This window comes from Pinus tabuliformis, chromosome 9, assembly GCF_031772625.1.
Source record: "Pinus tabuliformis cultivar Carrire ecotype Pingquan chromosome 9, CPIR1, whole genome shotgun sequence".
Lineage (NCBI taxonomy): Eukaryota > Viridiplantae > Streptophyta > Pinopsida > Pinales > Pinaceae > Pinus > Pinus tabuliformis.
The window spans coordinates 429,465,410-429,486,559 of NC_142307.1; the positions used below are offsets into that span (position 1 = coordinate 429,465,410).

Consider the following 21,150-nt stretch of genomic DNA (forward strand, 5'->3'; position numbering starts at 1 on the left):
AACTCAGTGTTTCCATGAAGTTAATTTTTAGGGCCAGATTGTTCTATGCTATAGATAATTGCATTTTCAAACTTTCAACATTTTCATTACATTCACCCCATAACATCATATCATTATTATTAGCAATTATGTAGAGAGAACAATAACATCACCAATGCATGAGAACAAAAAGAAACAACAGAAGAAAAGCATACACAATAGAGACACCGGGATTTAGGTCAGAGATAAAGGGAAAACCCCACAAGGGGGAAAACCCAACCAAATTCTTTTTCTATTAGATGTTCATCAAATGTTCAGCTAAAGTACAAAGTACAGTAAGAATGAGATACATCAATCACATCAGGCCACCTAGGGCCAACCCAAGTTAGTTCACAACTTCGTTTGTGAACTGAACGATTTGATTTTTGATAATCAAACAAGTCCAAGAGAGTTGTTATCATATCATTGTCTCAAGTAGCATCATCCTTGTCACTGCAATAAGTGTCATCAATATCATCACTGTCAAGTGTCATCATCACTGTAATATGCACTTCTATCGTGGCCCCAGTCATCACTGTCATAGGTGCAAAGATCTCTGTCATATATCAATAGGTCACTACCATGAGTTTACTACCATATTAGGGTTACTGCCATGTCAAGGTTATGTCGAAGGATGCTTCCATTTACATATGTATCAAGGTCATAGCCATATTGATCAAGGTTAATTCTTGTTAAGTTTGCTGTGATGACAATGTTATAGGGACAATGGTATGACTCGTAGGTATAGTGCAATCCATAGATACAAAACGAGCTCAGAGAAACCGAGTCACAATGGTTCGAGTCCATAACATAAGCAATGCTACAGAGAATGAGCCATAAAACAAAAACAAAGTCACTGTGATACGAACCATATAGGTAATGTCAAATACGATCCACAGAGGTGATTCCAAATATGATCTACAAAGGTGTTTGAAGTCTGAGATCTCAGGGATATATATAGTTTGCAATCTCGGAGATAAACATTATGAGCCACACACGTAGAATGCGAGCTATAGGGATCACTACTGAAGAATGCGAGTTATAGAGATGCTTGCCATATGTGATTCAAGCTACAAAGATTAGAATGCGAGCCACAGGGAAGAGTGCGAGCTTCTTTGACAAATGTTCAAACCACAAAGATATACGCGAGCCTTGCCACTAGAAAGAGATCTGAGCCACGATATGTAAGAGCGATCCATTGTATGTAAGAGCGAGTTATTGTATGGAGCGATCCATTGTATGTAAGAGCGAGCGATTGTATGGAGCGATCCACTGTATATAGATAACATATACGGGCCAATGTATGTACATGCCATTGTAAAGCGAGTCCACAGAGTATAATAATGAGACACAAAACATGTATATCGAGCCTCTATTCAAAGTATACAAGCCACTGTAGATTATAGTGAGCAACTATTGATTATAGTGAGCCACAAAACATAAGAGCGAGTGAGTTGGAGAGCATAAGTGTGAGCCACTTCATATAATAGCAAGCCACTATAGATATGCGTGAGCCATTGTACCGAGGAATGAGAGCCATAGAGCAATGTGTACCATAGGAAACAAGCCATTGTAATGTAGATGTGAGCCATAGGAAATGAACCACTGGGATATGTCAACAAACCATTAGCGACATTGTTAATTTTAGGTATGTTCTATGCTTAGAGCAATTTATTTCAAATATCACAGTTAGCTCAATATCTTTTCCAGATTAGCAATCACATCAGAATTAAAATAAACTACAAATAGAACATAAACATAAATCGCAGAAGACAAGCCAAGACAAGAGGACATAAGATGTGGCACGAGCCAGGGACAAACCCCAATGTGGGAAACCCTTGATCAATTCTTCTTATATGTTCTTCAATAGTTCAACAGAGGGAGAGAGAGATATTGTACATTTACAACAGAAGTCAACACTTTGACTTATCTAGATAAGAGCATAGATCATCTCTAACAAGATGATACATGAGATCAGTTGAAGACAAGCTGCTTTAACTAATTCTCCAAGGTGACTTCTTCACCTATCATTGTGCTGCATCTTGTCATCATGCTGCACCTCATCGTGCAACACCATACTGCACATGCTTGCTGTCCCATTGTGCCACTGCTGCACAATGTCATGGCTGTCCCTTTGTGTTACTGCTGCTCAATGTCATGGCTGTCCCATTGCGCCACTGCTGCACAATGTACTGGCTGTCCCATTGTGCCACTGCTGCACAATGTACTTGCTGTCCTATGTATCCACCATGAAACATTGCAGCACTATGTTCTTGCTGTCCTATTTGTCCACCATGAAACATTGCAGCACTATGTACTTGCTGTCCTATGTGTCCACCATGAAACATTGCAGCACTATGTACTTGCTTCTGTCCCAATTGTTATTGCAACACCATGCTTGCTGTCCCAATTTGCATTGTTGTACCATGCTGCTGTCCCAATTTTGCAGCACCATGCTTGCTGTAGCTTTCGGTCTCCTCAACGTGCCCAAACAGTCACTTAATTTCCAGTGTTTAGTTCCTCATCTACTAGGCCTTGCAGCGTGCCCTCTTGGCCCTAAATCCTTGGCCCTCCATCCAACAATTCGGTCACTTGAAGTGGCTTGCGGCTAGGGCATCATGGACTTGCGGCTATGGCAGGATAGACCAACATTTAGGGAATCTCCATAGGGCAGCATTAGGGCTTCTTCATAGGGTAGCGTTAGCTCTTCCCCATAGGGCAGCGTTAGCTCTTCCCCATAGGGCAGCGTTAGGGCTTCTCCATAGGGTAGTGTTAGCTCTTCTGCATAGGGCAGGGTTAGGGCTTCTTCATAGGGCAGCGTTAGCTCTTCTCCATAGGGCAGCATTAGGGCTTCTCAATAGGGCAGCGTTAGGGCTTCTCCATGGGGCAACATTAACTCTTCTCCATAGGGCAACGTTACTGCTTCTCCATAGGGCAACGTTAGGGCTTCTTCCTCTTAGATTTCTCTCACACTAAAACCCAAGACAAGTGGAGATAAATCAAGAGAGAAGTTGCGTGTAAAATGACTCTCAAGTCATCTCCTTTTATACTAAAACGTTGAGCACATGAGGGGTTTATTTGGTTACTGGCCGACCTTGACAAATTGTCTTATAACACAAATAAATTCAGAACTCCATGAATACTTACCGGAATCGGATGATCTTTAGATCAATCCTACACCTCTCGATGAGAGGGATCCAAGAAAAATATCAGCTGCCATAAATAAGATGACCCGCATGGAGTTTGGCCCTAGTTGCCAATTTTAACACTCCCTCTCAACTAGGGAGAACTCCATCCGCTGATCCATATGTCCCACTGTACTATCTCTGCCATCAGTGCCTGACATTGCTCTGCTCTGCTTAGCTGGGCTTTGCTCAGTTCTACTTTGCTGAGCTCTACTCTGCTCAGTTTTGCTTTGTTGAACCATGAAGAAGAAGAATTGATTGAGAATGTCTCATACCATTCTCTACTGACCCGAAGTCAGTTTCATATGAAGAGAGTGTGTCATACCACTCTTACTGACCCGAAGTCAGTTTTATTGATCCCAGATCAATATCACAAGAGAGTGTCTCAAACCACTCATACTGATCCCAGATCAGTTGGAGGTCATCCTAGCATAGGGAGTATAGTAGATACAACGATGCGTCCATCGATAGTACTACTATGGTCCCTAACCCCATTTCCCTGCTCATTGATCAGATGAGAGGTACTTCCCATGAGTCCTAGACTGCATGGGTAGGATGCCTCGACATGAGAACTAATCATCCTGTCCACAGGAGAACGAATCATCCTGTCCCACAGTCGCCACGGGAGAACTAATCATTCCGACCCACAGGAGAACTAATCATCATGTTCCATAGTTGCCACAGGAGAATTAATCATCCTGGCCCACAGGAGAACTAATCATCCTGGCCCACAGGAGGACTAATCATCCTGTTCCATAGTCGCCACGAGGTATCACAGGGAAAGGTTGAATCTGTCACCCTGTACATAGTGCACCACCAGGGGAGGGTGAGTCGCCTTGTGGTCGTATGTCGCTCTAGTAGGTACCCCAAGCCCCCCAGAGCTCCTAGAGCTCAATGCATGCAACATGCAGGACCCTTTTACAAAGGTCTCTCAACGACTCCAAGTTGTTCGGGAAAATCACAGATTTGATCTTTCCTTGGGGCTTTGACAAAGTGTCTGCGACCTGTACATCAGTCTCAATGCGATGGAGCCTCCTTGCTCATCGACTTAGCATATCCCAGATAAGGTAGTATTAGATGTCCATCTACTGGAGCAATCATCGAATACGAGATTCCTCAATAATTGAATCCCCCCTGGTTGTCACAAAGAATCATAGTGGTATTCATCATGTGTACAAACAACTCATTGATGAGCTTTCACAACCAGACAACTTCACACGAGATCATACTCGTAGCTATGTATTTGGTCTTTGCGGTGCTTATGGCAATCGACTTCTGCTTCCTGCTCATCCACGATGTCGAAGCAGAATCCAAAGAGAACCAATACTGAGAAGTGCTCTAGTGATCCTCCACACTGCCTGCCCAGTAAGCATTCGAATAATCATGCAGCGTCATATTTCTGACAGTGTATCTCAATCCATGAGAGGTTGTGCCCTGAAGATATGTCAAAAGATTCTTGGCACCAATCTAGTGAGGCTCAACCAAATATGAGCTCACCATGCTAACTGCAAAGCATATATACGGACGGAAGTTCACCAAGAACATCAATGCATATGAGTTTATGAAACTCAGAGGCATTTCCCAAATCTGGTCCAACATCATCACCATATAACTTCTGAAAGTTAAGATCCTCGAGGTGGTCATGGGCTTGTAGTTTACCATTCCACATCCGGAATCCAACTCCCTCTTATTTCTGCAAGTGAGAGGGTCTGCACCTACCAGCGATAGGTCGTTCTTAGAAGGTGCCGATATGAGAGGTCTATTATCCGCAACCTTCAAACAATGGTTTGGATCGGCTTCACTCTTAGTGAATCTCAGCTTCATCTGACAACTATCAATCCTCTCATACTAAGCTCGGGGTGTTTTGCTTCAAGCCATAGAGAGCTTTCTTCCACCTGCACACATGAGATTACTAATCATGAATCTCAAACCCCTCGTGTTGTTCCAAACCTGTGGCCTGCTACACGAGGGGAATGGTCCCCTTGTAAGATTTTTCTTCGGTACATCTCAGACATGTACCTTCATGCTCTTCTTGAATTCAGGCATCCTTGTTACCATCTGACTCACATCGGGTAGGGCCCCATAATAGACCTCCGGTGCTATAGATGAGATGTGTCAACAGACATGGGCCCCAATGGACCATCTTGCAACTTGGTACAAATTGCCAATCCTGAACCCACGAGTAAAAGCATCTTTGAAAATTCTATTTTCAAACACGTACCTTTCCATCGATGAATGCCACCTTGAAACCTTTGACTTCCATTGCCGAAATGGACACTAGGTTCTTCTTGCGATCAGGTGCATAACAGAGATTTTGTAAATGAATTGGGTTACCCTCGTTCAATTTAGGGGTAACATTTCCTACACCCTTTCCAGGATAGGTGGCATCGGCTCCAAGTATAATCCCACGATTGTTTCCTTCTCTACCAAATTGGTGAGAGCACCCTTCTATCTGTTGAAGTGCTTTGGGGCACTACAATTAATAAGCCACTTTCCCAAAGAATCTGAAGGAGAGGGCCAATACAAGATAACGCTTCTTTATCTTATGAGAAACAACATTTGATTCTTCATACCTGGGGTTCCTTGCTTTCTTTGAAGAGTTAGCCGTTTCCTTGATGACTTGCATTACCTGTCATTCCTTTGACCATTGAAGATGTCCCTGGAATGATTGTTATCATCATCAAGTGATGTGTCCCTGCCATTCAGACACTCCTTCGCATAATGGCTGAACAAGTTATCTCCCTTTCCTTCCACCCTGAGATCCGGTCTTCTCAATAAAGTGATCTTTAGGTAGGCCATATTCCACGGCGCCATACTGATAATATTCTCTGATTCGATTTCACCCTCGGTGAATTTGAAGAGGGATGAGGAACCCATTGATCCTTTTGTCCTTTCCTAATTGTCTTCGGTGATTGCTCTTTCACTCTTGCTTGGGCTTTGTCTCTACCTCAGCTCTGATACCATGTTAATTTTAGGTATGTTCTATGCTTAGAGCAATTTATTTCAAATCTCACAGTGAGCTCAATATCTTTTCCAGATTAGCAATCGCATCAGCATTAAAATAAACTGCAGATAGAACATAACATAAATCGCAGAAGACAAGCCAAGACAAGAGGACACAAGATGTGGCGCTATCAAGGGACAAACCCTAATGTGGGGAAACTCTTGATCAATTCTTCTTAAATGTTCTTCAATAGTTCAACAGAGGGAGAGAGAGAGGTAGTACATTTACAACAGAAGTCAACACTTTGACTTATCTAGATAAGAGCATAGATCATCTCTAATAAGATGATACATGAGATCAGTTGAAGACATGCTGCTTCAAGTGATTCTCCAAGGTGACTCCTTCACCTATCATTGTGCTGCATCCTGTCATCATGCTGCACCTCATCGTGCAACACCATGCTGCACATGCTTGCTGTCCCATTGTGCCACTGCTGCACTATGTCATGGCTGTCCCATTGTGCCACTGCTGCACAATGTACTGGCTGTCCCATTGTGCCACTGCTGCACAATGTACTTGCTGTCCTATGTATCCACCATGAAACATTGCAGCACTATGTACTTGCTGTCCTATGTGTCCACCATGAAACATTGCAACACTATGTTCTTGTTGTCTTATGTATCCACCATGAAACATTGCAGCGTTATCTACTTGTTGTCCTATGTGTCCACCATGAAACATTGCACCACTATGTACTTGTTGTTGTCCCAATTGTTATGGCAACACCATGCTTGCTGTCCCAATTTGCATTGCTGTACCATGCTGTTGTCCCAATTTTGCATCACCAAGCTTGCTGTAGCTTTCGGTCTCCTCAACGTGCCCAAACAGTCACTTAATTTCCAGTGTTTAGTTCCTCATCTACTCGGCCTTGCAGCCTGCCCTCTCGGCCCTAAATCCTTGGCCCTCCATCCAACAATTCGGTCACTTGAAGTGGCTTGCGGCTAGGGCATCATGGACTTGCGGCTAGGGCAGGATAGACCAACATTTAGGGCTTCTCCATAGGGCAGCGTTAGGGCTTCTTCATAGGGCAGCGTTAGCTCTTCTCCATAGGGCAGCGTTAGGGCTTCTCCATAGGGCAGCATTAGGGCTTCTCCATAGGGTAGAGTTAGGGCTTCTCCATAGGGCAACGTTTGCTCTTCTCCATAGGGCAACATTAAGGCTTCTCCATAGGGTAGCGTTAGGGCTTCTTCCTCCTAGATTTCTCTCACACTAAAACCCAAGACAAGTGGAGAGAAATCAAGAGAGAAGTTGTGTGTAAAATTACTCTCAAGTCATCTCCTTTTATACTAAAATGTTGAGTGCATGAGGGGTTTATTTGGTTGCTGGCCGACCTTGACGAATTGTCTTACAACACAAATAAATTCATAACTCCATGAATACTTATCGGAATCAGATGATCTTTAAATCAATCCTACACCTCTCGATGAGAGGGATCCAAGAAAAATATCAGCTGCCATAAATAAGATGACTCACGTGGAGTTTGGCCCTAGTTGCCAATTTTAACACTCCCTCTCAATTAGGGAGAACTCCATCCACTGATCCATATGTCCGACTGTACTATCTCTGCCATCAGTGCCCGACACTGTTTTGCTTTGCGTAGTTTTGCTCTGTTGAACCATGAAGAAGAAGAGTCGATCAAGAATGTCTCGTTCCATTCTCTACTGACCCGAAGTTAGTTTCATATGAAGAGAGTGTGTCATACCACTCTTATTGACCCGAAGTCAGTTTTATTGATCCTAGATCAGTATCACAAGAGTGTGTCTCAAACCACTCATACTGATCTCAGATCAGTTGGAGGTCATCCTAGCATAGGGTGTACAATAGATACAATGATGTATCCATCGATAGTACTACTATGGTCACTAACCCCATTTCCCTGCTCATTGATCAGATGAGAGGTACTTCCCATGAGTCCCAGACTGCATGGGTAGGATGCCTCGACAGGAGAACTAATCATCCTGTCCACAGGAGAATGAATTATCCTGTCCCACAGTCGCCACGGGAGAACTAATCATCTTGGCCCACAGGGGAACTAATCATCCTGTTCCATAGTTTCCACGAGAGAACTAGTCATCCCAGTCCACAGGAGAACTAATCATCCTGTTCCATAGTCGCCATGAGGTATCACAAGGAAAGGTTGAAGATGTCACCCTGTACATAGTGCACCACCAAGGGAGGGTGAGTCGCCCTGTGGTCGTATGTCGCTCCAGTAAGTACCCCAAGCCCCCCAGAGCTCCTAGAGCTCAATGCATGCAACATGCAGGACCCTTTTACAAAGGTCTCTCAACGACTCCAAGTTGTTCGGGAAAATCACAGATTTGATCTTTCTTCGGGGCTTTGACAAAGTGTCTGCGACCTGTACATCAGTCTCAATGCGATGGAGCCTCCTTGCTCATTGACTTACCATATCCCAGATAAGGTAGTATCTGATGTCCATCTGCTGGAGCAATCATCGAATACGGGATTCCTCAATAATCGAATCCCCCCTGGCTATCACAAAGAATCACAGTGGTATTCATCATGTGTACAAACAACTCACTGATGAGCTTCTACAACCAGGCAACTTCACACGAGATCATAGCAATCGACTTCTGCTTCCTGCTCATCCATGATATCAAAGTAGAATCCAAAGAGAACCAACACTGAGAAGTGCTCTAGCGATCCTTCACACTGCCTGCCTAGTCGGCATTCGAATAATCACGCAGCTTCATATTTCCGGCAGTGTATCTCAATCCATGAGAGATTGTGCCTTGAAGATATCTCTGAAGATTCTTGACACCAATCTAGTGAGGCTCAACCAAATATGAGCTCACCATGCTAATTGCAAAGCATATATACATATGAAAGTTCACCAAGAACATCAATGCAGATGAGTTTATGAAACTCGGACGCATTTGCCAAATTTGGTCTGGCATTGTTGACCACTGGAGTGGCACCTGATGATTACATGAAGACTCCATGCCCAAAGATGATCCAGAGGACACTTGTACTATCAGATATCGTCAGTCAACAGAGTTTTTAAACTCTACTTCTATCTTTTCATCATCTTTCTTGTACCTAGATTCCACACCCTACGGGGAATTGTAATAAGGATACTAGTAATGATGAGTTTTTGAATTTGTAACAGGCCTAGGATGTTGGGACTTGATCAACAAACGAGTACACCTTGGAGTGTTTTTTTTATCTGGTTAATTATCCCTTCTTTTTCAGAGGTGGATAATTTTTTGGGTTTTCCACTCATTTTTTACCCCAAAGCCGGGGTGACGGTTTGAAGGTTGAGCCCCTAACACATCTTAGTGTCTAGAGTCGATGTATATTACCATACTAGATCACACAAAAAATTTCGTGGAATTTGGCTAGGTCTAAGTAGGATTTTTTAATAATTAAAAATTTCCTGCAAAACGAGATTTTTTAATTATTTTCTATGTAATGATGTAAATAAGTGGCCTTAAGAAATGTCTAGGGCATGTGACTACTCGAAATTCATCCTCAGAGGCCCAACATTATTCTAGGACCCACTTTGGGGGTCAAAAAATGACTTAAAGTCCCTCAAAAGCCGATTTTCAAGTGACAGTAATAAAAATGAGGAAAAAATTCAAAAAAATGAATAATTGGGAAAATTTATAAATTTTTCCAAAGTCAAAATAAGTCAAATTTTGACATAGAAATTATGTGGAGAGTCAAGGGTGATGTGGCAAGCACGTGGGACCCACCTCATAAGGTAAAACAGGCTCAAGTCAAAAGTTTCAAGTCAAAGTCAAAGGGGCCCACAATGAGCTCATGAGAAATACATACAAGCAAATGTATGAAGTGACTTTGATTTAATTTAAATCAAATGTTAATTAAAGTCTAAGGTGAAAAAGTTAAAAGAAGTTGGAGGGACCCCACATAACTATAGCCTACGCATTAGTTTGATAAAAGGCACATGATAAAAGAAGCTTCCACGTACAGCTACAGCAAAGGAATATCCACGTTAGTCAAAGATATCTCCACGCAGCGAAAGAAAATCAGCATAGACTTTGATGGAATGTTAAGTAAGGTTAACTCAAGTTTTTGTGAGGACTGTCTAAGCATTAAACTCCACTTAGCCTACACGCTGCCAGCTAAAAGGTACCTACAGCAGTCAATGCAGACCAGCAAAAGACAATACGCAGTGGTCATTTAAATGAGGATTTATCACAACAATCAAAACTTTGGTTTGGTGGCAGTTTACGACAGCAAATTGATGGGAGTTAAACTCCTCCTTATCTCCACTCATACTCACACCTGGCAGCAAAAATATGGCACGTTAATCTTCAAGAGAAACACGCACAGCAGATCAACCTCTACGCTGGCTGCTATACACAGATTTTATTAGCAGCATTGGTATTTGGTTGCAGATGTGTCAAATCACAAGTTTTAGTTGAAGATTTGGGTGGGAGTTTGTCTCCCATTTACTTTAGTTATATATGCACTTGGCAGCCATAAAGAATCTGCACCAACAGTTGGATGAACGTTGATTCTCAAGGGAGATATACACAGCTAGTTAGGGAGCAGTTTACAACAGTGATCTCCAGCACTTGGACAGTTCTTGCAACCACTTGCAAATTCGTTTTTGCTTTGGGATCTTCACCCTTCCACTTGTCACTTGCACTCACATTGGGATTGGCTCCCATTTTCCTATTTAAATGAGCTTTGGCTCTCATCTTTGCATCATAGAACGAGCTGTTGGGCTTGCGGAGACTCTGCTGGATTTTGTATTCATCTTTCATATAAATAAATAAAAGTCTTTGGGGTTACTAGCTTCTCTTGTGGTGCATTCTTTGGTTGATGAGGTATCCCTGTGTCATTTGATGTTATTATTCATTTGATTTTACATTGCTGTCTAGTTGTTTTTTTTGTGCATTTGCCTAAGGGCATTATTGTCTAGGGAGGAGAGATTTGCAACTATCTCAAATCTCCTTTGGGCTTGGTATATTTTGAGCTCTTGTTGTAGCTTGTTATTTTCGGTTGAATGACAAGCTCAAATTGGTCTCTATATGCCAAGTCTCTTTTGCACTAACAATTGGTTTGTAGACATTTTTTTGTGTTCAAAGGATAGGTTGCCAACTCTATTGGAGTGTGAGGACTTCTTCGGTTGGATTAGTCACCTCCAACGATATCAAAGATCCCACAAGTTGTTCAAGCCAACAATCTCATAAGACATCAAGAGATTTATTTAAGAGAGGGTTTCATGAACCCTTTGCTTCTCTTCTATCTTGAAAAAATATCATATATTTTCTTCTTTCATTTGTGTGCATATTGGTTTTATCTAGCATTTGAGGCCCTATTTCTTTTGCATGCTAACTCTTGCTTGCTTTCCTACAGGTGTTCTTGGAGGCAATTCAAGTTTGAAGAAAGAAAGCTAAAGCATAAGCTAAGTAACTATTTTCCATTTGGAAACCCAAGTCCAAGGTTATTTTTGCTTTCATTTGAAAGCATTTCACTTCATTCTAAGCAAAAAAAAAAACAATTTCATTTCTTAAAAAGCAATACTTTGAAGGCACTGGTTGTTTATGTATTTCATGCTTATCTTATGTGTTTATGGTTATTGCTCATATCAGATTTGCTTATAAATCTTAAATAAATAATCTATTTAACTCTAACAATTCTTTTAGAAACTCACATCTTTTCTAACTTAACTTTTCATTAGGGACCACCCTCCTTAGCTAACCTAGGGGATAGCTCAAACGGAGAGAGTCGGGATTAGTGTGACAGCCCCTGCTCTGAGTTCCCTGCCACCAAACACACCTTGTGGGGTTAAAGGCTTTTTTCACTTACTTGTAGGTAGGTGTAGGCAGCAGGGTCAACATCTTTGGCGCCGTTGCCGGGGACAAACTTTCTTGTACCTGGGAAATCGACTAACCTTTTGGTTTTAGCATTTTTGAACTTTAGATTTAGATTCTTGCTCAAGTGGCGACTTGGGCAAGAGGCTATTTCTGATATTCATTTGCTTTTTCAAGAACAAGTAGAGCCTAGCATCATGAATGATCTTTTTGCTCCTTGTGACTTCACTAACATAAATGGCTATCCTCACAATATCCCTGACAAGGCTATTGAAAAATTGCCTTCCTTTCAAGGTAACAATGCCATTAGTACTACATCACATGTGAAAAACTTTAATGTCTGTATCTTTAAATGGTGTAACACTGCTAATTATGAGGATGTGAAGATGAGGCTTTTTGTTTTATCTTTAGAAGAGGATGCTCTTGATTGGCTCACTGAGAAACCTACTAACTCATATAACTCTTTACAAGCCATTCTAACTGCATTTTTAGATAAGTTTGGAGAGAAGAAGGAAAATAGGCATTTGATCAATGCCATTAGCAACATGAAGAAAAATGAGAATGAGACCATGGAGGAGTTTAACAAGAGATTCAATGAATTAGTAAAAAGCATGCCTGCTACTGTTAAACCTCCTGATGAATTTCTTTTATGCTCATATTTAGATGCTTTTGGGGTTGACACTGCCTATGAGTTGAGGAGGAAGGAACCTACGAATCTAAGTGTAGCTCAATCTGAAGTCTTGAAGATAGAAAGGGCTAGAAAGCAATCAGGAAAATCTGAAATTCCTGGTTTCAATATAGGGCCATCAAAATCAAATGATTACAAAGGCAATGCCAAGGAAGAGACCACACATGATCCTATTAAAGAATTAACTCAACTCATCAAGAGCATGGAAGCAAATCACATCAAAGAAATGCAAAACATGCAAAATAGGTTGGTGGCCATGGAGAGATCACAAGTGCAAAGATTCCAAACTATGCCAAATGATAGATGGCAAAATAATAAAGGCCCTCAACAGGAGCATAGACCTCCAAATCCTTTGGAATCCACCAACATGGTAGATCAGATTTCCCCTTTTTGTAGGCCATGTAATGAGTTCCATGAAGAAGCCACATGCCCATATGTGAAGAGAATCATAGAAAGTGGCATGTTAGGAGGGACAAGTGGTCAAATCAATATGTTCTCCATGGAAGATTAGATATACACCTTTGAGAGAAATCAAGAGATTGACCATAGGCCTAATAATATTGGGGTTTACAGTATGATTGCAAATATTGACGAGGTCACTAAGCTTTTTGGGGAAAAACCTACATCTGGACAGATTCTTGCTATGGCAAAACACAGAGGGATGACTTATCAGAGAAGGGATATCCAAGACCAGAATAATCATAGAAATTTTTCTCCTCCTACTTCATAATTGAATTTTGACTTAGGCAATTGGTTGAATAATGCAAAGGTTTCTATTCCAGTGACAAAACTTTTAAAGATACCATCTCAAAGGGCCAAGTTACTAAGTGCCATTGAAGTTACTCAAAGGGAAGAAAAGCCTAGTGACGAACCAAAAGATGAAGAAATTGTATTGAAAAGTATGAACTGTTATGTGGGGAATGAAGATCATCTACCATTTTATGTTTCTTTGATAGTGAATGATCGTCTTTTACACAACTGCATGCTTGATTCAGGGGCTTCATCAAATGTCATGACCAAGAAAGTCATGGAGCAACTGAATTTAAGGGTTTCTAGGCCCTATCACAACATATGTTCAATGGATTCTAAAAGAATTGAAGTGTGTGGGATAATTAAAGATTTACAGGTTTTCCTAGCTGCATACACAGATAGAATAATGACTATGGATATTGTTGTGATAGATGTTCCAGATTCATGGGGAATGCTCCTATCAAGAAAATGGGCATCAGATCTAGGTGGCAGCCTTCAAATGGACTTATCATATGCCACCATCCCCATGCCTGATAATACCTTTATCATATCGAGAGTTAGAGAAAAGATATCATGTTGAAGATCCAAGGAAACCCAACAATGAGATTATCTATAGATCATGCCAGACAGGGAGTGATGCAGTGTTGACAAATTTCCTTCCCCCCTTAACAGAACAGATTCAAAATGAAGAGATTAGGCATAGCTCAAAAAGATTGGGTACTTCAAATTTTCCATCAGAACATCTTCAAGACAAAGCAGTAGGATTGGCACTAAATGCATCATCATCACCATTGCAACTAACCAAGAAGAAAAGAAAAAAGCGAAAAAAGAAAAAAAATATAAAAAATGAACCACCAGTTTTGAGCAGGATCAAGTCTCAAAGCATTAATAGTCGGAAAAGGAAAAGGAGGAGGTTTGGTATATCTGATGGCCACAAACATGTTAATATTGGGGCAAGTCACAATCCCAAGATAGTTAGAATTGGGCAAGGCACATCAAAGAAAAAACCTATGGACTTGCCTGTGAGTAGGTAGGTTCTCAAGATGGATTTCACCGAAGACATTTGATGCCATGGGGCATCTTTTTGTATCATATTTCTAACCTTATCTCGTGTCAGTTTTGTTTAAGTAGTTTTATTTCATGAAGAAATTGTCATTTATGCTCTTAGAATAAATTTCCATTTGTTCGTTTCTGTACTTTATTTCATTTGATGATATTTTGAATGGATACTGCTGATATATGTCTTTTGTCGGTGGATGTAGATTCCAGGTTCTTGCACACTATCACTTCATATCTAGCATGCATCCCCATATGGAGCCAAATGTTGACCACTGGAGTGGCACCTGATGATTACATGAAGAATCCATGCCCAAAGATGACCCAGAGGACACTTGTACCATCAGATATCGTCAATCAGTAGAGTTTTTTAACTCTACTTCTATCTTCTCATCATCTTTCTTGTACCCAGATTCCACACCTTACAGGGAATTGTAATAAGTGATATTAGTAATGATGAGTTTTTGAATTTGTAACAGTGCTAAGATGTTGGGACTCGATCAGTAAACGACTACACTTTGGAGTGTTTTTTTTTATCCAGTTAATTATCCCTTCTTTTTCAGAGGTAGATAATTTTGTAGGTTTTTTCACTCATTTTTTACTCCAAAGTCGGGGTGACGTTTTGAAAGTTGAACCCCTAACACATCTTAATGTCTAGAATCGATGTATATTACAAAATTAGATCACACAAAAAATTTCGTGGAATTTGGCTAGGTCTAAGTAGGATTTTTTAATAATTAAAAATTTCCCGCAAAACGAGATTTTTTAATTATTTTCTATGTAATGATGTAAATAAGTGGCCTTAGGAAATGTCTGGGGCATGTGACTACTCGAAATTCATCCTCAGAGGCCCAACATTATCCTAGGACCCACTTTGGGGGTCAAAAAATGACTTAAAGTCCCTCAAAAGCCGATTTTTCAAGTGACAGTAACAAAAATGAGGAAAAAATTCAAAAAAATGAATAATTGGAAAAATTTATAAATTTTTCCAAAGTCAAAATAAGTCAAATTTTGACATGGAAATTATGTGGAGAGTCAAGGGTGATGTGGCAAGCACGTGGGACCCACCTCATAAGGTACAACAGGCTCAAGTCAAAAGTTTCAAGTCAAAGTCAAAGGGGCCCACAATGAGCTCATGAGAAGTACGTACAAGCAAATGTATGAAGTGACTTTGATTTAATTTAAATCAAATGTTAATTAAAGTCTAAGGTGAAAAAGTTAAAAGAAGTTGGAGGGACCCCACATAACTATAGCCTACGCATTAGTTTGATAAAAGGCACATGATAAAAGAAGCTTCCACGTACAGCTACAGCAAAGGAATATCCACGTTAGTCAAAGATATCTCCACGCAGCAAAAGAAAATCAGCATAGACTTTGATGGAATGTTAAGTAAGGTTAACTCAAGTTTTTGTGAGGACTGTCTACGCATTAAACTCCACTTAGCCTCCACGCTGCCAGCTAAAAGGTACCTACAGCAGTCAATGCAGACCAACAAGAGACAATACGCAGTGGTCATTTAAATGAGGATTTATCACAACAATCAAAACTTTGGTTTGGTGGCAGTTTACGATAGCAAATTGATGGAGGTTAAACTCCTTATCTCCACTCATACTCACACCTGGCAGCAAAAATATGGCACGTTAATCTTCAAGAGAAACACGCACAGCAGATCAACCTCTACGCTGGCTGCTATACACAAATTTTATTAGCAGCATTGGTATTTGGTTGCAGATGTGTCAAATCACAGGTTTTAGTTGAAGATCTGGGTGGGAGTTTGTCTCCCATTTATTTTAGTTATATATGCACTTGGCAACCATAAAGAATCTGCACCAACAGTTGGATGAACGTTGATTCTCAAGGGAGATATACACAGCTAGTTAGGGAGCAGTTTACAACAGTGATCTCTAGCACTTGGACAGTTCTTGCAACCACTTGCAAATTCGTTTTTGCTTTGGGATCTTTACCCTTCCACTTGTCACTTGCACTCACATTGGGATTGGCTCCCATTTTCCTATTTAAATGAGCTTTGGCTCTCATCTTTTTATCATAGAACGAGCTGTTGGGCTTGCAGAGACTGTTGGATTTTGTATTCATCTTTCATATAAATAAATAAAAGCCTTGGGGTTACTAGCTTCTCTTGTGGTGCATTCTTTGGTTGATGAGGTATCCCTGTGTCATTTGATGTTATTATTCATTTGATTTTACATTGCTATCTAGTTTTTTTTTGTGCATTTGCCTGAGGGCATTATTGTCTAGGGAGGAGAGATTTGCAGCTATCTCAAATCTCCTTTGGGCTTGGTATATTTTGAGCTCTTGTTATAGCTTGTTATTTTCGGTTGAATAACAAGCTCAACTTGGTCTCTATATGCCAAGTCTCTTTTGCACTAACAATTGGTTTGCAGACATTTTTGTGTTCAAAGGATAGGTTGCCAACTCTATTGGAGTGTGAGGACTTCTTCGGTTGGAATAGTCACCTCCAAGGATATCAAAGATCCCACAAGTTGTTCAAGCCAACAATCTCATAAGACATCAAGAGATTTATTTAAGAGGGGGTTTCATGAGCCCTTTGCTTCTTTTCTATCTTGAAAAAATATCATATATTTTCTTCTTTCATTTGTGTGCATATTGGTTTTATCTAGCATTTGAGGCCCTATTTCTTTTGCATGCTAACTCTTTTGCTTGCTTTCCTACAGGTGTTCTTGGAGGCAATTCAAGTTTGAAGAAAGAAAGCTAAAGCATAAGCTAAGTAACCCTTTTCCATTTGGAAACCCAAGTCTAAGGTTATTTGGGCTTTCATTTGAAAGCATTTCACTTCATTCTAAGCAAAAAAAAAAAAAAAAAACAATTTCATTTCTTAAAGAGCAATACTTTGAAGGCACTGGTTGTTTATGTATTTCATGCTTATCTTATGTGTTTATGGTTATTGCTCATATCAGGTTTGCTTATAAATCTTAAATATATAATCTATTTAACTCTAACAATTCTCCTAGAAACTCACATCTTTTTTAACTTAACTTTTCATTAAGGACCAGCCCCCTTAGCTAACCTAGGGGATAGCTCAAATGGAGAGAGTTGGGATTAGTGTGACAGCCCCTGCTCTGAGTTCCCTGCCACCAACCATGGGGTTAAAGGCTTTTCTCACTGACTTGTAGGTAGGTGTAGGCGGCAGAGTCAACAAGCATCATCACCATATAACTTCTAAAAGTTAAGATCCTCAAGGTGGTCACAGGGTTGCAGTTTACCATTCCACATCCGGAATCCAACTCCCTCTTATTTCTGCAAGTGAGAGGGTCTGCACCTATCAGAGATAGGTCATTCTCAGAAGGTGCCGGTATGAGAGGTCTATTATCTACAACCTTCAAACAATGGTTTGGATCGGCTTCACTCTTAGTGAATCTCACCTTCATCTGACATCTATCAATCCTCTCATACTAAGCCCGGGATGTTTTGCTTCAAGCCATAGAGGGCTTTCTTCCACCTGCACACATGAGATTCCCAATCATGAATCTCAAACACCTGCACACATGAGATTCCCAATCATGAATCTCAAACCCCTCGTGTTGTTCCAAACTTGTGGACCTGCTACATAAGGGGAATGGTCCCCTTGTAAGATTTTCCTTCGGTACATCTCAAACATGTACCTTCATGCTCTTCTTGAATTCAAGGATCCCTATTACCATCTGACTCACATCAGGTAGGGCCCCATAATAGACCTCTGGTTCTATAGATGAGATGTGTCAACCTACATGGTCTTCAATGGACCATCCTGCAACTTGGTACAATTGCCAATCCTGAACCCACGAGTAAAAGCATCTTTGAAAATTCTATTTTCAAACACGTACCCTTCTATCGATGAATGCCACCTTGAAACCTTTGACTTCCATTGCCGAAATGGACACCAGGTTCTTCTTGTGATCAAGTATATAAAATAGATTTTGTAAATGAATCAGGTTACCCTCGTTCAATTCAGGGGGAACATTTCCTATATGTTTTTCAATAGTTCAGTAGAGGGAGAGAGAGAGATAATACATTTACAACATAAGTCAACACTTTGACTTATCTAGATAGGAGAATAAATCATCTCTAACAAGATGATACATGAGATCAGTTGAAGACATGCTACTTCAGCTGATTCTCCAAGGTGACTCCTTCACCTATCATTGTGCTGCATCTGGTCATCATGCTGCACCTCATCGTGCAACACCATGCTGCACCTCATCGTGCAACACCATGCTGCACATGCTTGTTGTCCCATTGTGCCACTGCTGCACAATGTCATGGCTGTCATTGTGTCACTGATGCACAATGTACTTGCTGTCCCATTGTGCCACTGATGCACAATGTACTTGCTGTCCTATGTATCCACCATGAAACATTGCAGGACTATGTACTTGCTGTCCTATGTGTCCACCATGAAACATTGCAGCACTATGTTCTTGCTGTCCTATGTATCCCCATGAAACATTGCAACACTATGTACTTGCTGCCCTATGTGTCCACCATGAAACATTGCAACACTGTACTTGCTTCTGTCCCAATTGTTATTGCAGCACCATGCTTGCTGTCCCAATTTGCATTGTTGTACCATGTTGCTGTCCCAATTTTGCAGCACCATGCTTGCTGTAGCTTTCGGTCTCCTAGACGTGCCCAAATAGTGACTTAATTTCCAGTGTTTAGTTCCTCATCTACTCGGCGTTGTAGCTTGCCCTCTTGACCCTAAATCCTTGGTCCTCCATCCAACAATTTGGTCACTCGAAGTGGCCTGCGGCTAGGGCATCATGGACCTGCGGCTAGGGCAGGATAGACCAACGTTTAGGGCTTTTCCATAGGGCAGCGTTAGGGCTTCTTCATAGGGCAGCGTTAGCTCTTCTCCATATGGCAACGTTAGGGCTTCTCCATAGGGCAACGTTAGGGCTTCTCCATAGGGTAGCGTTAGCTCTTCTCCATAGGGCAGCTCCTAGATTTCTCTCACACTAAAACCCAAGACAAGTGGAGAGAAATCAAGAGAGAAGTTGTGTGTAAAATGACTCTCAAGTCATTTCCTTTTATACTAAAATGTTGAGCACATGAGGGGTTTATTTGGTTGTTGGCCGTCCTTGACGAATTGTCTTATAACACAAATAAATTCATAACTCCATAAATACTTATCGGAATCGGATGATCTTTAGATTAATCCTACACCTCTCGATGAGAGGGATCCAAGAAAAATATCAGCTGCGATAAATAAGATGACCCACATGGAGTTTGGCCCTAGTTGCCAATTTTAACAGATATATAATACAAGCTTTCACAAAGAATGCGAACCCTAATAGAACCAAGCCATAGGAAACCTATACAGATCGCAAAGAGCCTTCACTGAATTGATCTATACGAATGGAGGAAGATTAATGCTTATTTATAGTTGATCCCTTGAGTGAAGGGTCACCACCTTTGAGCAGGATGACTTGTAATCTTTTTGGAGGGAAAGATACAAATTTAAATTTGCTCAATTTAAATCTATTGTTCCATATGCCTTAATGAAAGCTTTCCCAAATTGATTTGCCACATTAACTAATAATAAACCCAATTTCAAATTTTCTTTTTCTTCCAATTAAATTCTTCTTTGGGGCAGTTGGGTTCCTATGGGAAATTCATCCCATAGTTGCCCCAATTTTCAACACAGGATTGGAACTAGCTGTAACTATCAAAGTAACAAAGACACAAAGGTGCATCCCACACTTGCAATTGGTTGAAGCAAACACCCTTCATATTTATTGATAAAATGACACGAATTGATGAATTATTAGATTTATTGAAGACTGTGATACTCTCAACTGTTGACGGTATTGTCAAAATCAATAAAGCCACTCTCATTGATATTCAAATTTGTTTACAAGCTGCACAAGACAAGATTGAGTTTCTTTAGCTCAAATAACAACTTCAACAAGATGAACTACAACAAAGGAATCAACATTCTGAATGGGTTTTTGTTTAGAACAATTCTTTGTTTGAGATTGATTCCCATGAGAAGTTAGCACACAATCAATTTGATGGTGCCACTTTTGGAGCACGTTCAAAAGAAGATGAAGAAATTTTGCTTGCACGTCCTAAGTCCATCATCAAAACTTGGGAGGAAGTCATCAACGACAAGCATAGAATTGGTCTTGGATATGAAAAGGATGTGACGTTTCACGTTCCAAATTACTATAAACCAATTCGGTTTCATAGTGTTGGGTTTCTTTAGGATGGTTCATCTTCACCTGATCCACTTCAGATTATCAGATGCCAACATTGTGATAGAGTCAGCCACATGAAGGATCAGTGTTTTGATCTTCACCCTTGTGAGCATTGTGGAAAACATACTCATCATTCAAAAAGATGTTCCAGACACAAGATTCACCTTGAATGGATTGCTTCTTGGCAATGGTCTTCAATAACCAAGAAGATATATTGGTCATACCGCAGAGTTCATTCTTGAATATTGACACGTCTTGCAGTAGATAAATCTTCATCTTCTCACCTTGTATCTGATAGGGTGGGAATTGAGAGTTAGCTACTAGTTTTGAAGATATATTAAGTGAGCCTGAGCCACTGTAGATAGATCATGTTCTCACCTTGTATTTAACAGGATGGGAATTGACAGTTAGCTACTAGTTTCGAAGATAT

At 40.6% G+C, this 21,150-nt stretch overlaps 1 protein-coding gene across 3 annotated transcripts in view; it reads left to right on the forward strand.

Annotated features, from left to right (window-relative positions):
• LOC149148992 (tropinone reductase homolog At5g06060-like) overlaps positions 1 to 21,150 on the forward strand; it is a 193,963-nt gene that overhangs the window by 25,202 nt on the left and 147,611 nt on the right. The window contains exon 2 of one of the 3 annotated variants that reach the window (XM_089446041.1): positions 11,554 to 11,640. The exons of the other annotated variants lie outside the window; for them this stretch is intronic. Coding sequence (XP_089302167.1) covers positions 11,554 to 11,640 — 87 coding nt within the window. The remainder of the gene's footprint in view (positions 1 to 11,553; positions 11,641 to 21,150) is intronic. 3 annotated transcript variants of the gene reach the window in all.